Below are 23,915 nucleotides of genomic sequence, written 5' to 3'. Positions count from 1 at the left end.
TATACATTGTATTTTGTACATATTTTCATATCATGTTTATGGTGACTCGGGTAGAAAGTATATTTTTTTCAAAATATGACCTCTTGATATTTGGCCAGTTAAGTATTTTGTTGGAGTTCTGATTTCTTTGAGGTACTTAAAAATCTTTCCCGACAGTACTATCATCTTTGATTCAATCATTATAAGAAAATGGGAAAAAGGTAGGCTAATTAATAAAAGTATGTTGCACCTGTGCTATGTTGTGCATAGATGTGTATGTAACATGTGTACATGAATTTCATTAGTGCGCAGATTGTGTACATCTGTACAATGTACATAGACATATATCTTTGAATTGGACGGTGATTTTTTTTCATCAGTCACTGCGATTATCTTATGCAATCTCATTGTATATGACATGTTATAAGCTACCCAAATCCTTACATTTGATTGGCTGAGGGGAAGTTTGTCTGTGAAAGCCACCAATAAAATGCCACATCACAACGCTCCCCCATGTAGGGCGGATAGGATATCTCACCCAAGCTTCATTTCAGTAAGAATATTTTGAAGAAAAAAAATAGTCTGAATGATTACATTATTTAAGCATAGATGAAAGTCTTTATTTGAAAAAATGTACATTAAAAATAAAATGCATTTTACATTAGACTGACTGTTATTTTTGTATATGAATATTGTAGTACTATACTTTCTGTGCCTTTGAATGTTCAAATACATTTTTTAAGATTTCATGTATATATATATTTTCATTTATGGTAAAAGATATATATATATATATATATATATATATGCATACATCCTATGAAAGGGTGAAGTCTATGAATGGGTTTGTTCCGTCATAATACACATATACAGTGCGTCCCAGAAAAAACGAAACCGAGATTTAGCGATGATTTATCATAACTTAATCACAAATACAATAGACAAATGACCTACCAATGTAAAGCTTAGAATCTCCTCTTTCATCTGATATTACTTAGATTATTCCTCATTCACGCATGAGTGAGCAAAAACATTTTGAAGAAAGGATACCAAAAACTCATTTGGCGGGGGGTATCTGAATTTTAAAAAGAAAATCACATGCCTAAAAAGTTCAATATCTGCTCTTTAATTTGATACCTTAATCACAAAAAATGGTGAAGAAGTAAAAAAGTTACGTTCCCTCGAAACAATGCTTGTATTTCCATAATTTCATTAAATAAGCGTGTTTTCACCGGTATCCCACAGATGCTATCGCATGGTTAACAAAAGACTTCACGCATGGCTGATCGTCAACAAAACGGAGTGTCGAGTGAGTTTGAACGCTAGCCTGTAAAACCTCTTCATTTTATGAAATTATTGAAATTCAAGCCTTATTTCAAATAACCAGAACTTTCTTATTTCTTGACCATTTTCTGTAATTGAGGTATCAAATTAAAGAGCAGATATTGAACTTTTTTAAAATGTGGTTTTCTTTTTGAAACCCAGATACAGCCCGCCAAATGACATTTTGGTATCCCCTCTTCAAATTGTTTTTGCTCACTCATGCGTGAGTGAGAAATAATCTAAGTAATTTCAGATGAAAGAGGAGATTCTACGCTTTACAATGGTAGGTCATTTGTCTATTGTATTTGTGATTAAGTTATGATAAATCATCAATAAATCTCGGTTTTGTTTTTGTGGGACGCACTGTAGACGTAAAGACAAAGGTAGAGGGCGTTAAGGGGCACTATGAATATTGAAAGAAGACCAAAAAAATTCGCCTTGAACACAGATGTAGAGAAATGTATATATATATATCTTTTACCATGAATGTCTTTAAAGGTATGAGATTATATATTGTGTCACTATGAAAATTTGGAATGTACCTCGTCTAGCCGGCACTAAGGACTTTTCTAGTAGTCATTAAGATTTATGAAACATTAGAGAGAAAAAGTTTGATACATGTATTTAGTACAAAGTTCAACAAACTTTTGTTGGATATAGTTAGTACACAGTGCACTATACTAGTTTGTTAATCAATTCACTACTGAATCCATTAAATGTTAATCACCATGCACTACATTTACCTCATTTACGTATGCGCCTACGTCTTTAAAGAAGTGTAATTTCATAGCCTACTCAAAAACATTTTCCCAATAGATTTATACCATTTAAAGGGGAATCCAGCCTTGGCCATAAAATGTTGTTTTGGGAAGGAGAAAAATAGATTAAACAGAATAGTGAAAGTTTGAAAGAAATCGGACAAGCAATAAGAAAGTTATAGCTGCTTTAAAATTGAGATCGCTAATACTATGTAGATTTCAAATTGGCAACTGGGTAAGTAAATTATGACAAGGGGCAAGGACAACTTTCCCATAGGCCATGTACTTTATTGTCAGGGATTTGTGGTACCCATTCCCCTGGGGCAGTAATCTAAATATAACCCAGGTAGTATATTGTTTTATGTCCTCATGAAAGAAAAATATAATTTGAAATCAAACTTTTGGGAAAAATGACATTTTAGCCATAATATGTATTGGAGTACATGTACATGAAAGAGTAGTCCTTGCCTTAAATACATCACTATGACATCCCATATGCGGCCAATTTGAAGTCTCCATGGGTATAGTGATTACCAATATTTACAACTTTTAAAAATTCATATTTTTCTTGTTGTTTGTCCAATATTGTTCAAATTTTTAACCTATCAACTTGTCTGATTTTTCTTTTCCTTATAAAAACAAGTTTTTATTTGGGTTGGATTCCCCTTTAATTGGTGCCTTTAGCTTCTATTTCTTCCTGTTTACCCTGTATCCATTTAGTTCCCTTTCTTATGTCATGCATATTCTAGCTTATGCATACTCCTTTGATGGTAATGGAATTAAAAACCAACAACTCACAGATATATTGGATTGTTTCTACAATTTCAAATCACTACGGTAATCTCTTTAGATTATTGTTCCTGGTATAAAGTGCAATTGATAATTACAGATGTATTTCTTTTTAGATGATACACATTTATGAATGGCAATACTTAATCATAATATTTTAAGATCATGTGATTTTCCCCCATTTGATCGGCACTAAAAGTAAAAACTGGATATATTCTACCCTATCTTATACCTAAGAGACATGTTATGATTAACTGTTTTCATGAATTCCATGAAGGAAATATTGACCGTTTTTTGTGAAATTTTATGAAGAATATGGTTGATTTGTAATCATTGAATGGAATGAAGTAATTATTGAACAATATCAATGTGAGATTTTATACCAAAATTCACCTTGAATCATCTACTAGTAACCCGGGGGCCGGGGCAGTGCTATATGTACATTTATATGTACATTTATATGATGGCAATATTTGAGAATGCTTTTGAGCCCTTCAGGAAAAAGAGGCCATACGTTTTAATTTGGCTCAATAAATGTTGATTAAGTGTCTTTAAAAATCTTTAAAAGATAAATTGTGACCTCTTGATTTATGCATTTTCAATGCATTGGTACTTTTGGTTAACTGTTAAAAGAAGGGAGAGGAAAAACTTGTATGCTTTTCATATATTTAATCCATCTCAAATCTATCTTTACTCCACTGATATTAAATCAACCTTTAATCCATCTACAATTCATTTAATGTTAAAAGATTGGCTTAAATATATTTAAATCATAACTAAACTTCCCGAAATCTGAGGCTCAACCTCAAATTCGCCTATTGTTGACTTCTGAGGACATTCTATAAAAATATAACATACTGATATTTTATTATCTGAAGAGAGAGTGGTACGCAGCTGCTGTCATTTCGCCCTCTCCTCTTTAACATCCCCCCCCCCGGCACTGCCCCTGTCTTTACCCTTTGCCAAATACAGTATATTTAATCTTGTATCCTCGCATAAAATGTCCAGAAATTATTTTGTGAGAAATAAAAGTGAACAAGATATCAAAGATGATGGCATTTTGTGCATTGTTCTTCTGTCAAAAGTTTACCTGTTAGGTGTTTCATAAAGCGGTTTGTGAGCTACGAGCGACTATAAGAACGACCGGTGATCCTTTCTTGGGAACTTCATCAACACCTAAGAAAATATAGGGTTTGTCGTTTGCAACAAGAAAGGATTATCAGTCGTCCTTACAGTCGCTCGTAACTTATGGACTGCTTTGTGAGACACTCACCTATTAGTACTTCGGTGTGCCGTTATGGTATTATCGTATGGTTGGTATGTCATATTTCTGATAAATCAAATCTTGTTATGTGATGCATTATAAAGACACACCAATCCGTTGCCTTGTAATTTACAAGAAGGTATTGCCCACTATTGATACTTTGTCATATTTGATGAAAACTCAATATCACGATATTTCTAACGTGACGATGTAATACACATACCAATGTTGCAATTCTTCAAAATGTTGTAGTTATCATGGTAGGATTAAAAAAAAAGTTTTTCTATCCATTTTATTATTTCATTTATTCATTCTTTTTTATTTTATTAATTTTTCTTCTGCATAGCATTATAATAATGGTGACACAAATATTTTATTTTGACAATAAATCAGAAATATACATCATTGAACGTAAAATAAGCACTTGCGGAAGACGGATTGTCATTGTAAGCAAATATGCTTGAGGATATGACCAACCAAAACATATCAAAAATATAATCATATTTGAAGAGCAGAACTGAAGGCAAAGAACAATCGAAATACTAACTTGAAAGAGACAGAGAGAAAAAAAACAAAACAAAAAAACTGTGATAATATACATTTGGTAATCATGGTGAAAATCGACGATTATGATGATGAATATGACAATGATGAGATGATGATGACGACAATGAGGATGATTGTGATGATGGTGATGGTGGTGGTGATGATGATGGTGATGATGATTTGAGAATGTGAAAAAATTATACCAAGTTTTTAGCCATTTTTAAAGACCGCTAATGGGTAGTCTGCAAGCACAGACTCGTATTTGACACTTAAACCAATAACAGGTCTAGAGTAAAGACTAGACGCGAAAGGCTTGCAACAGTATATAGTGAATCTAGTCTTACTACTTCAGACTCTGCATTATGCACTATACGAATTGCGAAAACCAAAGGTCTGTGCCTGCAGACTAGCTAGGAAAATTATTAAACCTGTCCTGAGAAGAGGGGGAGGTGGGGGTGGGGGTAGATGAGGTGGAGAAAGACTAACGGACGATTACATAGGAAAATTACGGAAATGTTCTGGACCAATTGCGGAAGAAATGCAGTAAACGTAACCAAAGGGTTAATGGCAACTAAACAAACACAAACAAACAAACACACGCAACTTGACTTTAAACCAATCAAAAGCAAGCATTTATTGACTTTCGCGTATTTTTTTAAATTTATAAATGACTTTATTTTCATTGATATTCCATTATTTCTGAATGGCGTTCACACATGAAATTCTTTCTGAAACGAGTGTCTTATACCACGGTCACATTTGCTCTACGGCGGCCGTACGGAGAGTCGAAAACAGCCGTTTGTTCATTTTTACTAAAACCACCTATATGTAGCTAGTACAAACAAATGTTAAAACGGCTGTTTTCGACTCGCCGTCTGGCCGCCGTAGAACAAATGTGACCAGGGTATAACTCTTATTTTCGTTTTCTTTCCACCCTACATGGGGAGCGTTATAATGCGGTATTTTATTGGCGGTTTTTATAGACAAACTTCCTCTCAGCCAATCAAACGCAAGGATTTGGGTAGCTTATTACAATTATATTATAACACACAAATATTCAAAAGAGGCTTAATTCTAGGCACACTCCCTTATATTCAGAGTAGATATAAATTCTATTCGTGAAAATAATATACAGTATATGTTAGAATACCAGCAAGGAATTGGTTAATATCCCGCTTGTCCTGTGTATTCAACAATAACGTTCTACTTTATTAGTATGTTTTTGTTTTGTTCCAGAAAGCAAGCTATCGTCTCTTTTTCGCTCCGCGATGTATGGAGGAATCAAGACAAGAAAACAGTAAATGCATTGAAAATGCCCGTCAAATGACAAAGAACAGCTGGAAGGCGTTTGTCGAAAATTAGTGAATTGTCACAGCATTTTCGAAGCAGACTAAAATGGCAAATGTTGTCCAGTGTCTAGGACTAAACTGCTGTTATGGTTCACCAGTTTTCGACAAAGACTTCTTGGTTAGTCTTTGTCATGATGGGCATTTGACAATACACAGGTATACATTTTCTTTGTTATTGTATCCTCCGTATTTCGCTGTGCAAAAAACGCCCTATCTATCATTTTGAATAAAATAATAACGTATCAAATTCTTTTACATAATTTATTTACAAATATTCTTTAATATCATTAATTTTTACATATTTTCTTCAAAACATACAATATCTGTTCATTAATGAAAGAGTACCAGTGATGCCTACTTCATGAAATAATTAAAATGCAACCCCCATTTCTGGTGTCATTTTTAACATTGGCTATTTTTCAGAAAAATGTGGATTTCGAGATCAAATTATCTCTGGTTGTTTATCGTTCATCTTTACTTTGTAGAAAGTGAAACGAGAGATTAAAAGGATGGGATTTTTAAGAACAGAAATTAAATAGAAACAATTCTCGATCAAACTGTAGACAAATATTTGTATAACTCTTTTCCAAAAATATAAACATTTCACACTGAGCATTCATATATACATTTTCAAACATTGTGACTGAAAAACAGGATAAAGTGATTTCTATGCACGGCTGTACGCAGCAGGGGAGGGGGGGGGGGGCGTGCGCAGGGGGCTATTGGGACCCAGAAATTTGGAAAACCTACTTTTTCTTAAAATTTTCACAAAATTCACCCTAAAAAATGCAAAAAATCCTTCAATTTAACTTTAGAAAATGCAAAAGCGCCCCTTTGACGAACACGATTGATTTGCTCTCTCGCTTTCGAGTTTCTTCAATTTTTTTACACGTATTGCCCCCCGGAATTTTTTTTTGCGTACGGCCATGTTTCTATATAAAAGGTGTTTTCGTCATTCTAAATTTACGTACACAAATACAATTAATTATCAAAACGAAGTAACTGATTCTTCTCGAAATTTTGTTTTCGCTCGCAAAATGCAGTCACTCTTATTCTACAACTAGCTACCGATTATAATTAGTATTGGACAACGAAGAGTCTACTTCCGTTGGGGTTCATGTGCATAATACATTCTTAAAATATATTTGATCAGTAAGAGTATGTGACTAATACCCCCCCCCCCCCCAGTTTTGAAAGCCTCTACCATTCACGGAAAATATTAACAGACTATTTTACAGGTGAATATGCAAAGCATAACATACACGTTATTAGAAAGTCTAAGCAATCAAGTCTGTGTACTATATAGGTAGGATGAAACCCTTAAATCAAGTAAGCTTGCATGAAAACGGAAGAAAATCAAAGAAGATCGACGCAAGTTGTTTGGGTAAACATCAATATTTTTCAAATTTTTATTGAATTGTTTTTCTCTGAGTTTTCTTTTTTTCCCCCAGGGTTTCATTCTCTAAAAAAAAGGTATATTGGATTCTGATCAACCGTAATACGCCAAAATAAAGGTGCACGCACCAGCTAGCAGTACGCCATTCACCAGGGCAAAGAAAGCCCATTTCGGGTTCTCGTAGGCAGAGGTCTTGTGGCGGACACCATCGGCCTCCTTGCCCTTGTCCACACTGTCGTGGTCAACGCCCGGTTCATCGTCGTCGTCGATGTTGGCTGGAGAAGTGGTGATGCAACATATCAAGTACCACAGCTTCCATTTCAGCCCCGTCCTCGTCTGAGCATCTGAATATGATAATGAATAATTATAATAAGAGTTTTAATTAGTCATTTGTATAGGAGAGGCTATAATGTTTTCACATAAGTTAAACTATATAAGCAGTCTCTAGCTTTCTCCGACCGTCATGACTGTCTGACTATGAGTGGGGTGGGGTTTCTTCGTATTTGAAAAAAAGGATGATCGTTTGTTTCGGTACAGTCAACATCGAGTTTTAGAAATTGAAACGGGACGGATTCTACGACGTAGTAAATCTATTGAAAATATCCGTCAAATCACAATGAAAAGCTTAGAGGTCTTTGTCGAAAACTGATGAACCGAGACAGCAGATCGTCCTAAGATTCGGAGTTGACGAAAAATTGCAAGTAAGTCATTTGTCCAGAGTCCAGGACCAGGACCAAACGATTTTGATTCACCCTTTTTTCGACAAAGACTCCTTTGTCATGAAGGGCTTATGGCAACATATCCTCTACGTTCCAGAAAGCATCTGCGTAGTGGTTGTGAAAAACCCTCCTATATTTTACCTTTTCTTCAGGCGATGCTAAGACTAAACCGTTTCCTTTTTGTTACTCGCGACTTATGAATTATCATACAATACTCTCGAAATATCATTATGACATTATACCCACGCACAATTGCACACACGAATGATGCGTGTAGACATCGTTTGTAGATATGCTAGAGAAAGTTCACGGGAGCGAGTGAGAGCTGGCCTAAATAGTCACATTTTATGTTAGTATAGTCATACCATAAGGTTGGTTTTTGTTCTCAAGGGGAAAAATCCAAAGATGGAATTGTATTTCAGTATTTTTAAATCATGTAAAATAGAGCAACCATAATTTTTTAAAATCAAAGAGAAACACATGACAGAAAGAATAATATGGGTGTCAAGCAAAAAGAAAAAAAAATACCCATTAAGATGTCGGACAAGTATACACGTCACCGTCCGGTTACTAGGACAACATAGTCAACAGAACAATCAGAATGTGACAGGAAGAGTCAATCGACTCAAAGATTCGCTTCATTCTATTCATTGTAAACATTTTAAGGTAATATCCTATACTTCTTTTGTGTATACCTAGAGCTGCTTGCTTCTGTTTCTCTTTCCGAATGGCTTCGTTATGGAGTCTTTTTTCTTCCTCTTCTGAAGATATTGGTTCCCTTGGTAAATCGGAGTGTCGCGTCCACCACGTCAAACGTACCAACTGTAAACAAAATGAAAAAATCCATAATTTATTGTTCGACATCAAATCTGAAATAGAAATACTCTGAAAATTATTTTTGGCCAATTGGTCGTGGGGCCGGTAGCCACTGTGCAGCGCCATATCGACGAAGCAGCAGGGTATATAGCAGCAACTCCCAGCTTTTAACGTCTTTTGGTCTGACGCGGCTGGGGCTTTAACTCCCGACCTCCCAGTTATGAGACGGATGCTCTATCAACATACTGAGCAAACAAAGTGGGGTCTCCCTGACTGCAACAATTCTTACAGATAGACATTATAAAATCCAATGTACGGACAAAATACGTATATACTACGATCATCTTCACGGGATTTTGGAGACCCTGTAGGCCTAGAACAATGATAAAACTTTCTGCCCTTAAAAGTAGGAATGTATCTACCTACCATTTTCTCGATGTTAGAATGCCTTATAAGAACATATAATTTATTTAGGAATGTTCTATCAGCTTAATTAGGGTTAAGTCCTCAATACCATAAATGCCAACATCAGCTTTATCATCAAACATGAATGATGAAATGAAAGAAGACATCAAAATGAACTCATTTCATCGGTACGTTCCCCAGGTTCCATCATCACTTACCTTATAAGAGGGAACAGGATCTCTGAGATAACTGAAAAGAACAATGAGGATGAGAGTGAGACCGTAGACGAAGGCTGCGAAGTGCAGGAAGTGGAAGTTCTTGAGCATTGCTGGTCGATCGTCCTCCTGACCGCATGAGGGGACACCGAAGACGAAATCAAGGATGGCCCTGGTCAGACCAATCAGAAAACCACACACCAAACCCCAGAAAGCTCCCTGAAGGAAGATTATAATATTGAAAAAGGAAATTTCAGTTTCTCCCTATCTTAATCGGTTACTCCGATGTGTGATTCCGGCCATCAGGAATCTCTGTGAGCACTTTAAACAGTAGACCCTAAACGGTGACCGAACACACTTTCTTGTCATCACACTGTGAACACACTTTGCTGCTCACACTTTGAATACTTTAAGTGACTGAACACGCTTTGAACACACTGTGAACACGCTGCGAACACCCTATGCCATTGAACATACTTTGCTGAGCACACCACGAACACACAGTGTGAAAACCCTATGTGACTGAACGCATTTTGGACACACTTTGGACACTCACAATGAATATGTGAACAAAGTGTAAAATTATTATAGTGACAATGTTAGAGTTGAGCATTTTGACACTGTGAATATCTTCACATAGCCTCCTATATGTTAACACACTTTGAACCTACTAAAACACCCTACTAGTATGTGACTAAGCACAATTTGGACAGACTGTGAAAACTATGTGTGACTAAACACACTATGAACACGTTTGTACACACTTTGAACACACTAAGAGTACCCTATGTGACTAAAAACACTTTGCTGAGCACACTTTGAACGCATTGTGAACACCCTATTTGGCTGAACACACTTTGAACACACTGTGAACACCCTATGTGACTGAACACTCTTTGAACACACAGTGTGAACAAACTATATGACTGAACATTCTTTGAACACACACTGTGAACACCCTTTGTGACTGAACACACTTTGAACACACTGTGAACATCCTATGTGACTGAACACACTTTGAACACACACTGTGAACACCCTATGTGACTGAAGACACTTTGAACACACTGTGAACACCCTATGTGACTGAACACACTTTGAACACAACATGAACACCCTATGTGAATGAACACACTTTAAACACGCCATGAACACCCTTTGTGACTGAAAACACTTTGAATACACTGTAAACACCCTGTATGGCAGTGCGATCTTTCTAGCAGGGATCATATGTTCTTACCGTCTCATTAACCCGTTTGAACAAGATGGCAGCAGTAAAGACTGAGAAGACGGCCGGTGTGAGGTATGAGTTGATGGCCTGCATGTAGGTGAAGAGTTCTCCAGAGCCATAGGCCTGAAGGATCGGGATCCATAGCACTCCAACAACTACCATGATCACTGTAGATAGTCTGCATGAAGATGTTGCAAAGGCATGTAAGAATCAACGCATAAGCTTCTAGAATCTTATTAGCACCAAAATTGCCACCCACAGGAAAGAAAGGAAAAGGCATACAATTGAATTGACCCTGTCTTCAGGAGGGCGTGGTCCACCGTGCGCATATTCCGTTGTTGTTGTTCGGGTAGGGGTTGTCAATTTGTGCATTTAGGGTAATCACTTTAATTCAAAGCCGGAGTCCTGAAAATGATAACATTCAATTTTCAAGTGACTAGAGAGAAAAAACAAACAAATCAAATTTAAAGATAGAATTTATTTTAAGAGTATGAATCACTTCGGGTAAATACTGTTTTGCATGTCATGGATATGCAATGAGTGAGCCGATGATGATGGAGTCGTCAATGACCATGGTTAGAAATTTATCAATTTTGTAATTTTTTTCGGGAGTTGTGGAATTTACATGATACTTACTTTCCAACAATTACGAGCTCGAGTTCAGTCGACCTCGGTCTGACCTTATACCAGATATCAAGTACGAACATGGAGCTGGCTGCGTTGAAGATGGAGGTCAACGAACTTATCATGGCGGCAAGCATTGTAGCAAGCATCAAACCCCGTAGGCCTATTCGTTAGGAAATGTAGATAATTATGGTTAGAAACCTGGCCCAGTATTCAGACGAAGTGTAAAAACGGTCTACCCTCAACTACAAATTGATTTGAACAAAAAGAGAAAAATCGGACAAGCATATATAACACTGAAAATTTCCATCACAACGTAGAAAAATAGGGAGTTTTCGGTACGCGATGGACGACGGATTCAAGAACTTCAGCAAATGTGTAGAAACTATACCCGTCAAATGACAAAGGAGAGATGGGGGGGGGGGGGGGTCTGTGTCGAGAATTGGTGAATCCAAACAGCAGTTTTGTCATGAGTATCGGAGCTGACGAATTATTGCAATTATGTCTTTTGTCCGGATTCCGCGACGGAACTGTTTGTTTGATTCTCAAATTTCGACAAAGGCTTCTTGATTGTCCTTCGTCATGAAGGGCATTGTTCAATACATTTTCTAATTTCTTAAATCCGTCGTGTGAAACCGACTCCAAACCGGTCCGATTGGCAATAAGGTAGTGCCTTGCGTTGTTCTGGAGTCAATTTGACTGGTGTGATTATGGCAAAAACTTGGTATGGCATTTTTTAAGCTACACAAAAGTGGTCAGATATGCAAAGTGTTGGACTGTTTATATTGTCCTGTACTATTAGGAGATTCTGATAATACTCGGAGTTCTTTAATTATTGATTTGCTTTTTGCCCATTTTAGACTATGTCCTTTAACATGCATAACGAACTACTCTTTTCAAAACTTGTTGAAATAAGCTGAACGACCAGTCTCTGGTAGACAAGATCATGAACATATCACAAAGGTCCATGACAAGATTAAGAAATCGTTTGAACATGAGAAAAAGATCCTTGATTTTCACATCAAACCTATATATTTCTCATATCTTCATTTTGGTATGTTGTACGACCTAAAGAGGTCCACGACCGGACCCAAAAGTGAAATTGACAAATCATACATCAATCGAAAGCTTATATACACAATTCTGTAAGTTTTATGCATTTTCACCTGTTCTCAGTTGAGTATGTTGCTTAACATGCTTAAGAAAAGCTGCAATAGCTGTTTTGTATTGTGCTTTTCACCGGCCTCAGAACTAGTGTCCATTCTTTGGGGAATCTTATAGTGTGAGTGCTTGAGTTCTTGAATTGTTGATTGGTTTATAAGTCAGTTGATTGGTTTATAAGTCAGTTTATAATGTTTTAGGACTACTCATCTCCGAACCTGTTGGCATTAGCTGAACGACAAGTCTCGGGTAGGCAATGTCGGAGCACCCAGCGGGATTCCCGCAAACAGCCTCGCAGGTATCGGGATCAACACAGGCTACAAGATCTGAAATAAAATGGGAAGATCAAGAAGTAAATTATTATCTACAAAAGACTTCTTATCAGGAAATTTCTTTAAATTGAATTGACTAAATGTAAGGAGGTTCGGCAGTGAGTATAAAGGCAATTTTTAACTGTCAGTAAACTTTACATAGAGTTACGTTGGAACATACGTGGTTCAAGTATGCACCAAAATGATATAGGTTAATTTTTTCTAAGGAACTTTTAAGTTCACCAAATTAAAAGACATGTAGTCATGTAAGATCTTAAAAGATACTTACCAGGCTACAAGCTTCAGCAGATCATAAGGAACATTGGTAAGATCTTGAAAGATCTTGAAAGGAACCAGGCGACAAGCTTTGACTAACCACACAAGTGATGGTCATGAGAAACATTGGCAAGATCTTGAAAGATACCAACCAGACTACAAGCTTCGGCTAATCAAACCAGGGATGATCATAAGGAACATTCGTAAGATCTTAAAAAGTTACTTATAACTGGCCACAAGCTTCGGCTAATCAAACCGGGGGTGATCATAAGGAACATTGGTAAGATCTTGAAAGATCTTGAAAGTAACCAGGCGACAAGCTTTGACTAATCACAAAGGTGATGGTCATGAGAAACATTGGCAATATCTTGAAAGATACCAACCAGACTAAAAGCTTCGGCTAATCAAACCGGGGATGATCATAAGGAACATTCGTAAGATCTTGAAAGATACTTACCAGGCGACAAGCGTCGGCTAATCAAACCGGGGATGATCATAAGGAACATTCGTAAGATCTTGAAAGATACCTGGCCACAAGCGTCGGCTAATCAAACCGGGGGTGATCATAAGGAACATTGGTAAGATCTTGAAAGATACCTATGCAGGCCACAAGCTTCTGCCAATCATACCGAGTATGATTATAAGGAACATTCGTAAGATCTTGCAAGATACTTACTATACCACAAGCTTCGGCTGATTTTGCCAAGGATGGTCATAAGAAACATTGGTAATATTTTGAAATATACTTACCTGGCCACAAGCTTCGGCTGATCATACCAGGGATGATCATGAGGAACATTGGCAGGATCTTGAAGTAACCAGTCATAATGCATGCTCCCTTGCTATGTGTCACATTTCTTGCTGCCAGTGTGCGTTGTACAATCACCTTAACACAATAAAGAACAAATAAGACACAAAAATGTTTTAACGGTCATGATTACTGAAGTAGCAATGATACTTGATCATTTTATACAGTAATCAATCGATCCTTGACTTGATAAAAATGTTAGATTGAATAAAAAGGCTTTGGTCATGATGTTAAAAGTACATTCCTAATTCTAGGGATTTAACTTAGGGTTGGTAAAAATAATGTTTATCACGTGATAAACTGCAGGTTCCCTATCAGTCATCACTCGCGGTGATCAAACCTTTACTCAGAAACATAATATAATCCTAAAAAATCAAAATCTTTGGATATATGCTGGATTATAAAGTGTTATTCAAGCTCAAAGCATGCTCCCTAATGGGGGTCTATTAATATGAGTGTGTGCGTGTCCGGAGGTGAGGGTGTGTGTGGAAGATATTATGTACATCTGCGTCTTGACTGAGACTTTTTGAGCTCATAGGCCTCCTGACTGCAACATGCTAGCGTTGGTCGTTTCTTTCGCTTTATATTTCATTTGTATGTATATCAGATGAATTGTACAAAAAGGCCATTATTTCACAATCCATAATCCGTCATATTTTTTTTATAATTTTTAATCAACGAACAAAAAACAAACAAACTACCGTTTACGAACCTGATTAGTACACCAGAAGTAACATCCAAGGACCAAGGCCCCGAAGACCGAGCCGGTCCAAGGGAGACCGGGGTCATCGGCGGGATGGAAGATGTGCCACGTTCCCTCTTGCGGGATACCACACGATGTGTTCCCCCACTCTTGGGTGGTGTTGGGTATGGCTGACATGTAATTCAAGCGGAGCGTCTCCATTGACCAATCGACTTCCGAGAAGGCTTGGAAAGTGATGGGAAGAATAAGGGTAAAGTAGAATTATGAGACTTTAGCTTTTGTACCACTATGCAAAATACTTTTAAGAACATAGAAAGTGTATTGTCGAATGCCCTTCATGACAAAACACTACCAAGAAGTTTTCTTACTATTAGTTCTGCGTGGCGATGCGAAAACTCGCTATTAGTGAGGTTTCTCAACCGCGATGCAGAACGAATTTAAGAACACAGTATATATATTGAATATGCTGTCAAATGACAATGAACAGCCGCTGGGAGGTCTTTGTCGAATATTGGTGAATCAAAACCGCAGTTTTGTCCTGGACTCTGGACAAACAACATAGCCTATCATTCGCAATTTTTCGTCAAATCCGAAACTTGGGACGAAACTGCTGTTCCGGTTCACCAATTTTAGATAGAGAACTCCCATCTGTTCATTGTCAATCGACGGGGATTTTCAATACATTTACTGCATTCTTCGTTCTGCATCGCAGTTGCACAAACTCGCTAAAGTCATTGATGAAAGAGCGCGGTCACTGTATACTAGCACATTTTCGAGATCGCAACTGGAACGGATTCTTTGATATATAGTAAATCTATTGAAAATGACCGCCAAATCACAATGAACAGCTTTTGTGCAAAGTTGGTGGACAGGACATGCTCAGATCATCCTACGATTGGAGATGACGAAAAATTACGAATATATTTCCAATGTCAAGGATGACAATGCTGTTTAGATTAACTGATTTTCGACAAAGGCTGCTTTATTTGTCATGAAGGGCTTTTGACAATAGATTCTCTACGTTCCAGAAAGCGGCTGCGTAGTGGTTGCGAAACCTCCTACTGATGGATCTAGACGGAATTATTTACTGTTAGAAGATCATCGTATAAAAACATTCCCATCTTCGCAGTATTATTTTTTTATTCCTGTGTGTTGATCAGTGACGACATTATGTGTAAATTTATATTTTAATGAAACGCCCTGAAATTGTTATATTATAATGAATATCGGAATGAAAACAGTCTTACTAAAGAAGCATAAATGCCACTCAATGACAGTTTGATTGAAAACAATTTTCAAAAAAGTATTTTCTACTCTAACACCATTTTCGCTGGGAATGAAAATACGGGTTAAGAAAGTTTCCTTATTAACAATAGCACGGAAACTTTCTTTTAACAATTATTAAAAACAAAAAAATATCACTAATTGAACATGATGTTCCTTCTAATGAACCAATGACAATGCAAACTTATATGTCGAAGCAATTAAGGACCGAATGACAAAAACAATATGAAAAGTACCGATTCCCATGAGCGCAAATGCGCCGACCATCATGATGACAGCCTGGATGGCATCGGTGTATATGACAGCTTTGAGTCCTCCTGCTACCGTATATACGGCTGTCATTAAAAGAAGAACAATGATGGATGTATATAGATCCCATCCGAGGGACTGCTGGATCACCAGGGAAGAAGCGTACATCTCACTCTGTGAATGTCGATTTGAAAAAAAAAATTAATTATGAATAAAAAGGGAAAAAGTATTAAAAAGATTTGTAAGAAATCGAGTTTATAAACACAAACGTGTTTTTTTATGTAGCCAATTATGATATAGGAAATGGTTTTACAAGCATCGAATGAAAATGTTATGAAAGGCAACTTCTGTTCGGCTATAGATCAACCTGAGATGCGTTTCTGTCATAGCAACATTTTTTATTTCTCTATTTGGAATAGATTTGTTGTAAAGCAATAAGAGATCTTCCTTCGAGAAAAATATATGATTACTAATTCCATGCACTTTATTCTATTCCATGATCATAATGATTTATTTGAAAAGATTATAAATATAATTTCCACCATCATAAAGAGGCCATAAAAATGTCCAAATAATATTGCTGTTTAAAACGCTGATTTGATGGTAACTTGCATCAATGCTAACTGACAGGAAAACTATATTGCTTGGCTGTTGATCAGCGTTACCATGCCAATTCCCATTGACTCAAGAGTTGATCATGTTGATTAATAATCTGGTAATTTAATTCACTTTTATCAATTAAACTTGGTCATGTTTAAACAAGGGCCGCGGTACTGCTTTAATTTTGTTTAACGTTTTTATACACGATTTTGGAAAAAGTTGGGGCTAAAGCAGGCCCCCGGTTGCGCGACCGCTGCTTAATAATTCTAGATGGTAAAATGAGGGTGGGGTCTTGAGGAAGGAGATCATACCGCTAACATGATGACGACCGCTGTGATGAGGTTGATGATGGCGATGGCCATCTGAAGACGATCACCGCCAAATCGATGCTTGAGATATTCGGGTACGGTCGAAACCTTTCATGGACAGAATAGAATTAAAACCATTATTGAAATATACTTTTAGGAAAAGGACGGAATCACGATTTCCTTTGTACAAATTGTAACAATCTTAGTTTGAAAAAAAGTCAGTAAAAGTTAAACTGTATGTATTCTTATGATTAAAAAAATCATTTAATTCTGGTCTTTTTTTTACTTGGCTCATTACTGTTATCAAACAGCATGTTGATGTGGAGTATTAATCTTGTGATCATGAGGGAAAGAAAACTGTTTTGAGGGGATTCAACATGGCGTTCGATGCAACAGAACTAAGGCGTCGCGGAAAATCTGTCATTTTTTAAATGAAAAATCAAATTGTTTAAATATATTTATTTATTTGCTTTCATAATTTTTTTTCTTTCCTTGTTTTTCTTCGCGACTTTTCTGGAGGGGGAGGCAAGGGCGGAAATCTCTCCCCAAAGGTAAGGGGGATCATGACTAGAAAAATTTGACAAGCAAAAAAAAAAAGGGTTATCACCCAAAAAGTTATGGCATCTCGTCCAAAATAATGTTTTATTTCGATTTTGAATGATGTATTTCTTTCCATCATAAAAAAACCAAAAATAGTATGGGGGCATTTGATATTGTGTCCCCCTACTATTTTGGGTAGGGGGGTGGGCGTCCCCCTGTCCCCTAGGATTTCCGCCCATAGGGGAGGGGGCCAGTTCCCCTAGTGCTGTCATAGGTGGTTCCTTGAAGAATTTATTTTAAACCTACCTGGCTATTAAGATTCAATCGTTTCTGTCATTGAAAGTCACAACTGCCTGGTGTATATATTTATATCATGAAAATTAATATTAATGTGATCATCAAAATTGTTTTTATATACCTCAGATGCGAAATATATAGGAATGAAGATAAATCCTAGCAGAAGTAAACAGTTCAACGCCTGCATAAGAAAAAAAGAGGAAATTAAAAAGAATTCGTAATGAGGATGTATATTTCCTGGCAATGTATATGTACAAGAGAAATTAACATCTTAGAGCAAATATAAATTTAAAAATGAATGAAAAAAAATTATTGCTTTTAGTAAGCTCATGTGTTTCGTTTATCACGCGAGGCAAACGCCACTAGTTGTGCTTACACCGTAAATAGCATACAGTGCAACGAAATTTTATGTAAGATAGTACATAGTGGAACGCACTTTTGGGAATGAATTATGAAATATAATAAAAATACCGTCATTTTGCACATAACCCACCTAACATGCCTTACGTTCGCTGAATATCCATCCATTGATCATAGCTCTTAACACTTCGTTTGTTTAGGAAATCTGAAAGTAAGCACTATTCTGATCCGTCCAAAAATGAAATTCGAAGTTTGTGGAATAGCATAAACACTATTATTGGTATTTTACAAAGATGATATTAAAAAAAATCTTAAACGTACTGCAAATTCACCTGAAATTCATAAATCGCGACTCCATATCCTCCTACGGAAGCGGAACCTGCTATGCCGATAAAAGATCGACTACCAATGTTAGTCATCCACAGCGACAAACCCACCTATGGTTGAATATGACAAAATTACATGAAATAACAGGATAAATTATACAAGGTGTTAAAAAAAAACCAGAGCGGTGGATTTGAAGGACTTTTTCTTCAAAATTTTTGGTTTCTGTTTATGCGTTGGTTCAGGAATCTACTCACCCTGGGAATAATAACAATGATCATTAAAGAAGTGAAGTTTCATTTAAAAAAAACATCGAAGATTATTTTGTTGGTAAAGAATTGATATCCACTGTTCTGCTTTTTCTGGGACACCATGTATTGTGCTGTCCATTGTCATCTGACGGGCATTTTCAATAGATTTACTATTTTGAAGAATCCGTCCCAAAATGCAATTGCAAAAACTCACTATTATGCATCGTAAAGAGGGTTTGTTAAATAACACATATGGTTTAAATGTTTACCAGTTAGCGGGGGAATGCCATACATTGTGTGTTTTGTAAAAGGATCATATCATCAATGCATGCGCACGTGATACATTTGTACTAAAACACTGGCGGTTATGAAAATGTTTTCTTTTGAGAAACTTTTGACGAATGGGATGTGTTTGTTTAATGTCACCTTTACATTGAACAATCCATCACTAACATAACATTAAAAATGAAGCTTTTATACTTTCACCCCATGAAAGGGTTTTGTAAACATAATTTATACAGCATATTTACCAGATACCATGGCATTTGTCGACCTGCTAAGAAATACCCACTGGTGCTCTCTTTACCGCTTCCCCATGATGCCTGAAATAGAATAGGATAAACAAAAGATGCATATAGATATACATATAGAATACTCCCCAGGAAGTAGAGGATGTGCATACGTTGTGGGAATAACTGATTGAATTCGAGGACCGGGGTAAATCAGATAAAAAGAAAGCGCTTAGATACGTGCAATGTATGTGTAGCGGTTCTGACTCTCGCCTTGAAATCAGAGGGCCGTGCACTCTTAAAATAGTTGGGCTTAAAAATGCCCGACTTTTAACCAACCCTGGGCAACATACTGTCTACACAACTATTGGTTAAAACATATCCAAATTGGGTTATAAAAACTAATAGTTTGGTAATAAATTTGCTCGATTGGATAATAATTGCCCAGAATATATACATATATATACATATATATATATATACATATATATATATATATATATATATATATATATATATATATATATATATATATATATATATATATATATATATATATATATATATATATATATATATATATATTTACCAACATACGTTACCCAACACAGTGGACAGTATGTTGCCCACCATTTTAAGTGTGTGTGTTCGAATCCCACCATGGCCTAGCGTCCTTTGGCAAGGCGTCAGTCCACAATTTGCCTCTCTCTATCCAGGTGTTAAATGGGTACCCGGTAGGATGTGAAAGCCTATATATGTAGTATGCCTAGCAATTGCAACTTGTAACTCTTGTTGGAATGCTCCCCAGGGAGTGGAGAAAGTGCATACATTGTATATGGACATGCCGAGGATCCGGTGACCGGGGTAATGTACATGTAAAGCGCATTCACACTTAAAATGTTCGGCAACATATACTGTCCACTGCGTTGGATAATGTATGTTGGTAATATATTCTGGGCAATTATTATCCAATTGAGCAAATTTATTACCCAATTATTAGTTTTTAGTACTCAATTTGGACAGATTTTAACCAATAGTTGTGTGGACAGTATGTTGCCCAGGGTTGGTTATTAGTTGGGAATTTTTTGCCCAACTATTTTTTAGAGTGCACAGACACCATGTAATAAGTGCTATATAAATGTTACTACTATTATTATTGTTATTATCATTACTGTTATTATTATCATTATTATTACTATTATCATTATGTCTTAAGCGCATTATAACCAGATTATCTTTATTATATGAGTTAGAAAATTATTTGATATATCATATGCTTATTTATCTCCACTTATTTATTTTCATCAATATATCAATGTGGTTATGATGATGTAATGTTTAAATAGCATATTGCTGTTGTTATTATATATAATTAAATAAAAGTTGTTTAAATCATAAGATTAGTGAATACCATGATTTGACTGATGACTCTGCAAAAATGTGACAAAGAGATAGGCTGTTAAAACATAATGCAAAGTGATAAATCTACCTGCATACGAAACTAATGACTTTCCAGCATGCATATTGTTTGCACATGTACATGTATATTTATTTTAACGACGCTTAATGTGAGCATTCTAAGGGTGTCATTATATTTCAACAATGCTTCAACATTTCTTTTGTTCTGTATATTACTCGATGTTCAATTAGAACATTGCAAGCATTTACGAAATAAAATGAAATTGCGTCAAATTAAACGTACATAACACGACAAAATTAGAACAGTTTACTGCCGATCAAAGTTTTTATTACCAATAAACTTTGACCGGGACTATTTCTTTCTACTTAGACACAATTAAATTATCATCATTGTTTGTTTGATAAGGAATGAAAACATTGCAAACATGTTATTATCAGCTGTATATGGTATACAACGAATTCGCTTTATTACACTTTGTTTTCTTTATAAAAATAATCAAAGATAAGAAAGATAAAGTTGTGTTATGTCCGACTTTTATATTTTAGAATTCGTGATAAACGTTATTCTGAAATTGAAATTGACTACGTTTGGTCTTGGGATATAAATAGAAGGAACGAGAGACCATCAAACTGAACGACTATCAACAAGCTTGACTGGTGATCAATGTGAGATATTGCTTTTATTTCATTTTCTTATCATGGGCGGCACTTGGGTTTGAAGGGGTACAAACTGAACTTTCCTCTGTTCAATTATATGGCGGTCTTTAACTCGAGTGCACAAGGGGCGTGTATTGTAAATATACGCAGGACCATGAGAAATATTTGATGTATCTCTAAATATTGAAATTCGGTACCGTCATTTTGATTTCACTGTTGTATTTTTCTAGAGTATAATATAAGTTTATGGTATATATATTTGGTTTATTTTGCATTTATGTATTCTTATCCCATTGTCGACGAAAATGAATTGTGTTAAAACGACGAAAAACATGTAGAGTATCTACAGTAGATACAACATACAGGTTAATGATGAAGAAAAAGAGGAGAGAGAAAGAGAGACAGGGGGGGGGGGTGAAGGGAGAATAAAGATTATTGGAATTTTATTCCTGATTAATCAACAAACACCAATTTCTTAACATTTAATAGTAACTTATCATTCCAATTCCATTTGTATCTCCAATCCATGTTCATTTGTTATTGTTCTTAATTGGGTATTTTCAATTCAGTATGTGAATTCATTTGATATCAAATGAATACTTCGAGCTGATAATATTCATTTATCTTTAGATAATGAAAGTACATTTTTTTTAGCTAACTAAACACTGAAAATTTCATCAAAATCTGATATCAATGAAGTTATCGAATTTTAATGTTTATTGAAAAAAGTATTATGCACGCACTCATGAATATGCAATAGATGGGCTGATGATGTCATATTCCCATTTTCCCTTTTCTTGTATGTTATCACATGAATGACAGGAGATCATTATTATTTCATATCTTTATACATGTATGTATGGTATGTCTTCCTTGCAAAAAGAGTTGCAGCAATGACTATCTTACACAATAAATCAGTAGTTACTCCACTTTTTTCAGTCTTGGATGACAACAAAATAACAAGTGGGGATGTTAGAAAATTAACTTGCTCGTTGCATAATATTCATGAAGACGTGCACAGAACTGTCTTCACAAAATATAGCTAAACATCCGAACGTTTTTCTCAAGTGAAATTATGAAGAACCTTTTAACACTTTCTCCATAATTTTACTTGTGAAAATAAAATCTTGTATATTTTTACTTTCATTTCAAAGGGAAGGGTTATTCCTGATTCCCAATAAATCAAATGACAATCGTAATTTCCATGGTATTATCAAAAAACAATTCATCATGTTCGAAAATTAAATTTTTGAAAAAAAGCATAAAAAACAAAAAATATCCTTAAGGGCACTATTTTAGGATCCGCGAAGGCAATTTTGACAAGCCTAAAATGGGGGCGAGAACCAACGTCCAGGGGTACAGCTATATACTTCTAGATTCCTGGAGTAATACTTCATCTTGCTCCATGTATGTTACAATAGTAACTTCCACATAGATATCACGTACCAGTGGTTTAAAAAAGTGGATCTAAGTGTCTATCTGAGTATCATGAAAGATTCTTACCCATATGCCGAAAGCGAAGACGCCGACGAAGTTGAGCACGATGATGACGACGTCCCAGGTCTCGAGGTTACCGTTTGTGACGGTGTTGCCCATCTTTACGAACGTCGATTACAGAATGATCCAATAATGATAATTTTTCTTCAGATATTTCGAGCGAAACACGCCCAAATACGAAAGCCTATGACAAAGACAATGGCTGAAAGGGTTGGTTTCTTCAGTTTTTTTTTCCTGCTACCCCGTCTTGGGTTCTACACATTAAATATTGAACGAAAGTGCATGTTCCATGCGCTACATCGTCACGAATGTTTTAGCCCTGCCAAATTGTTGTTGCGGTAGCACTGCTTTCTCAAACGGCCTTGCTTTCAACCTGTAGTTTAAGCTGGATAGGAAAATAACGACTTTTGATGTTTCGGAAAACTATGAAGAAAAACAAAATAGTCTGGTGATTAAAAATATCTAGGAAGAGAAATAAACGCTGCTACGAATCATTAGATATTTTGAATGTTAGATCGAAAGACTAATGTCAATGATTAGTGTCGATGTTTCAAAGCCAGATTATTTCTGTTTAGAAATCTTTCAGGAGAAAGCTCACATCCGTCCAAGATGTATACTGGCACACTTCGCGTTACCCTATGAATATTCCTATCAAAGGTATCCGAGCTATAAGACCCTATGCTGACATACGATGTTATTATGAATAGATATCACACCAGCATTTTGCATGATTTTTTTTTGTTTTGTAATAGTATTTATTAAAATCATTCAATTCAAATTCATACAAGTAATATAATATCAACAAAACACTGTTCACAAAGTCAAATAAATAAATAATTGTTCATAATACAAAAAATTATACATACAAAAAATACAGAATATAACATTCGAGTCATCTACAACAAAGTAAATACTTAGTCTGTAGAAAAAAAAAATACAGACAACAA

At 35.8% G+C, this 23,915-nt stretch overlaps 1 protein-coding gene across 1 annotated transcript; it reads right to left on the bottom strand.

The window, feature by feature from the left end:
- Positions 1-5,891: 5,891 nt before the first annotated feature.
- LOC129271537 (sodium/glucose cotransporter 4-like) lies at positions 5,892-23,693 on the bottom strand. Its single transcript, XM_054908864.2, has 14 exons — positions 22,975-23,693; positions 19,417-19,488; positions 18,644-18,748; positions 18,073-18,132; positions 17,118-17,222; positions 16,194-16,380; positions 14,683-14,897; positions 13,913-14,048; positions 12,794-12,901; positions 11,427-11,577; positions 10,800-10,968; positions 9,563-9,778; positions 8,819-8,945; positions 5,892-7,748 (listed from the first exon to the last, which is right to left on the bottom strand). The coding sequence occupies exons 1-14, from the start codon at positions 23,065-23,067 to the stop codon at positions 7,498-7,500; spliced, it is 1,995 nt and encodes a 664-aa protein (XP_054764839.2). The 5' UTR covers positions 23,068-23,693; the 3' UTR covers positions 5,892-7,497.
- Between the last annotated feature and the right edge of the window lie 222 nt (positions 23,694-23,915).

This window comes from Lytechinus pictus, chromosome 11, assembly GCF_037042905.1.
Source record: "Lytechinus pictus isolate F3 Inbred chromosome 11, Lp3.0, whole genome shotgun sequence".
Taxonomy (NCBI): domain Eukaryota; kingdom Metazoa; phylum Echinodermata; class Echinoidea; order Temnopleuroida; family Toxopneustidae; genus Lytechinus; species Lytechinus pictus.
The sequence above is the reverse complement of the archived record's forward strand: the minus strand, read 5'-3'. Positions and strand labels throughout refer to the sequence as shown.

Excerpts from the sequence above, each read along its gene's own strand:
- LOC129271537 (XM_054908864.2), bottom strand. The coding sequence starts at position 23,067 with ATGGGCAACACCGTCACAAACGGTAACCTCGAGACCTGGGACGTCGTC. Across the intron at positions 14,898-16,193 it reads ATTTGCGCTCATGGGAATCG|CCTTCTCGGAAGTCGATTGG; the intron begins GTACTTTTCATA and ends TCACTTTCCAAG. Across the intron at positions 7,749-8,818 it reads ACAGAAGCAAGCAGCTCTAG|ATGCTCAGACGAGGACGGGG; the intron begins GTATACACAAAA and ends TATCATATTCAG.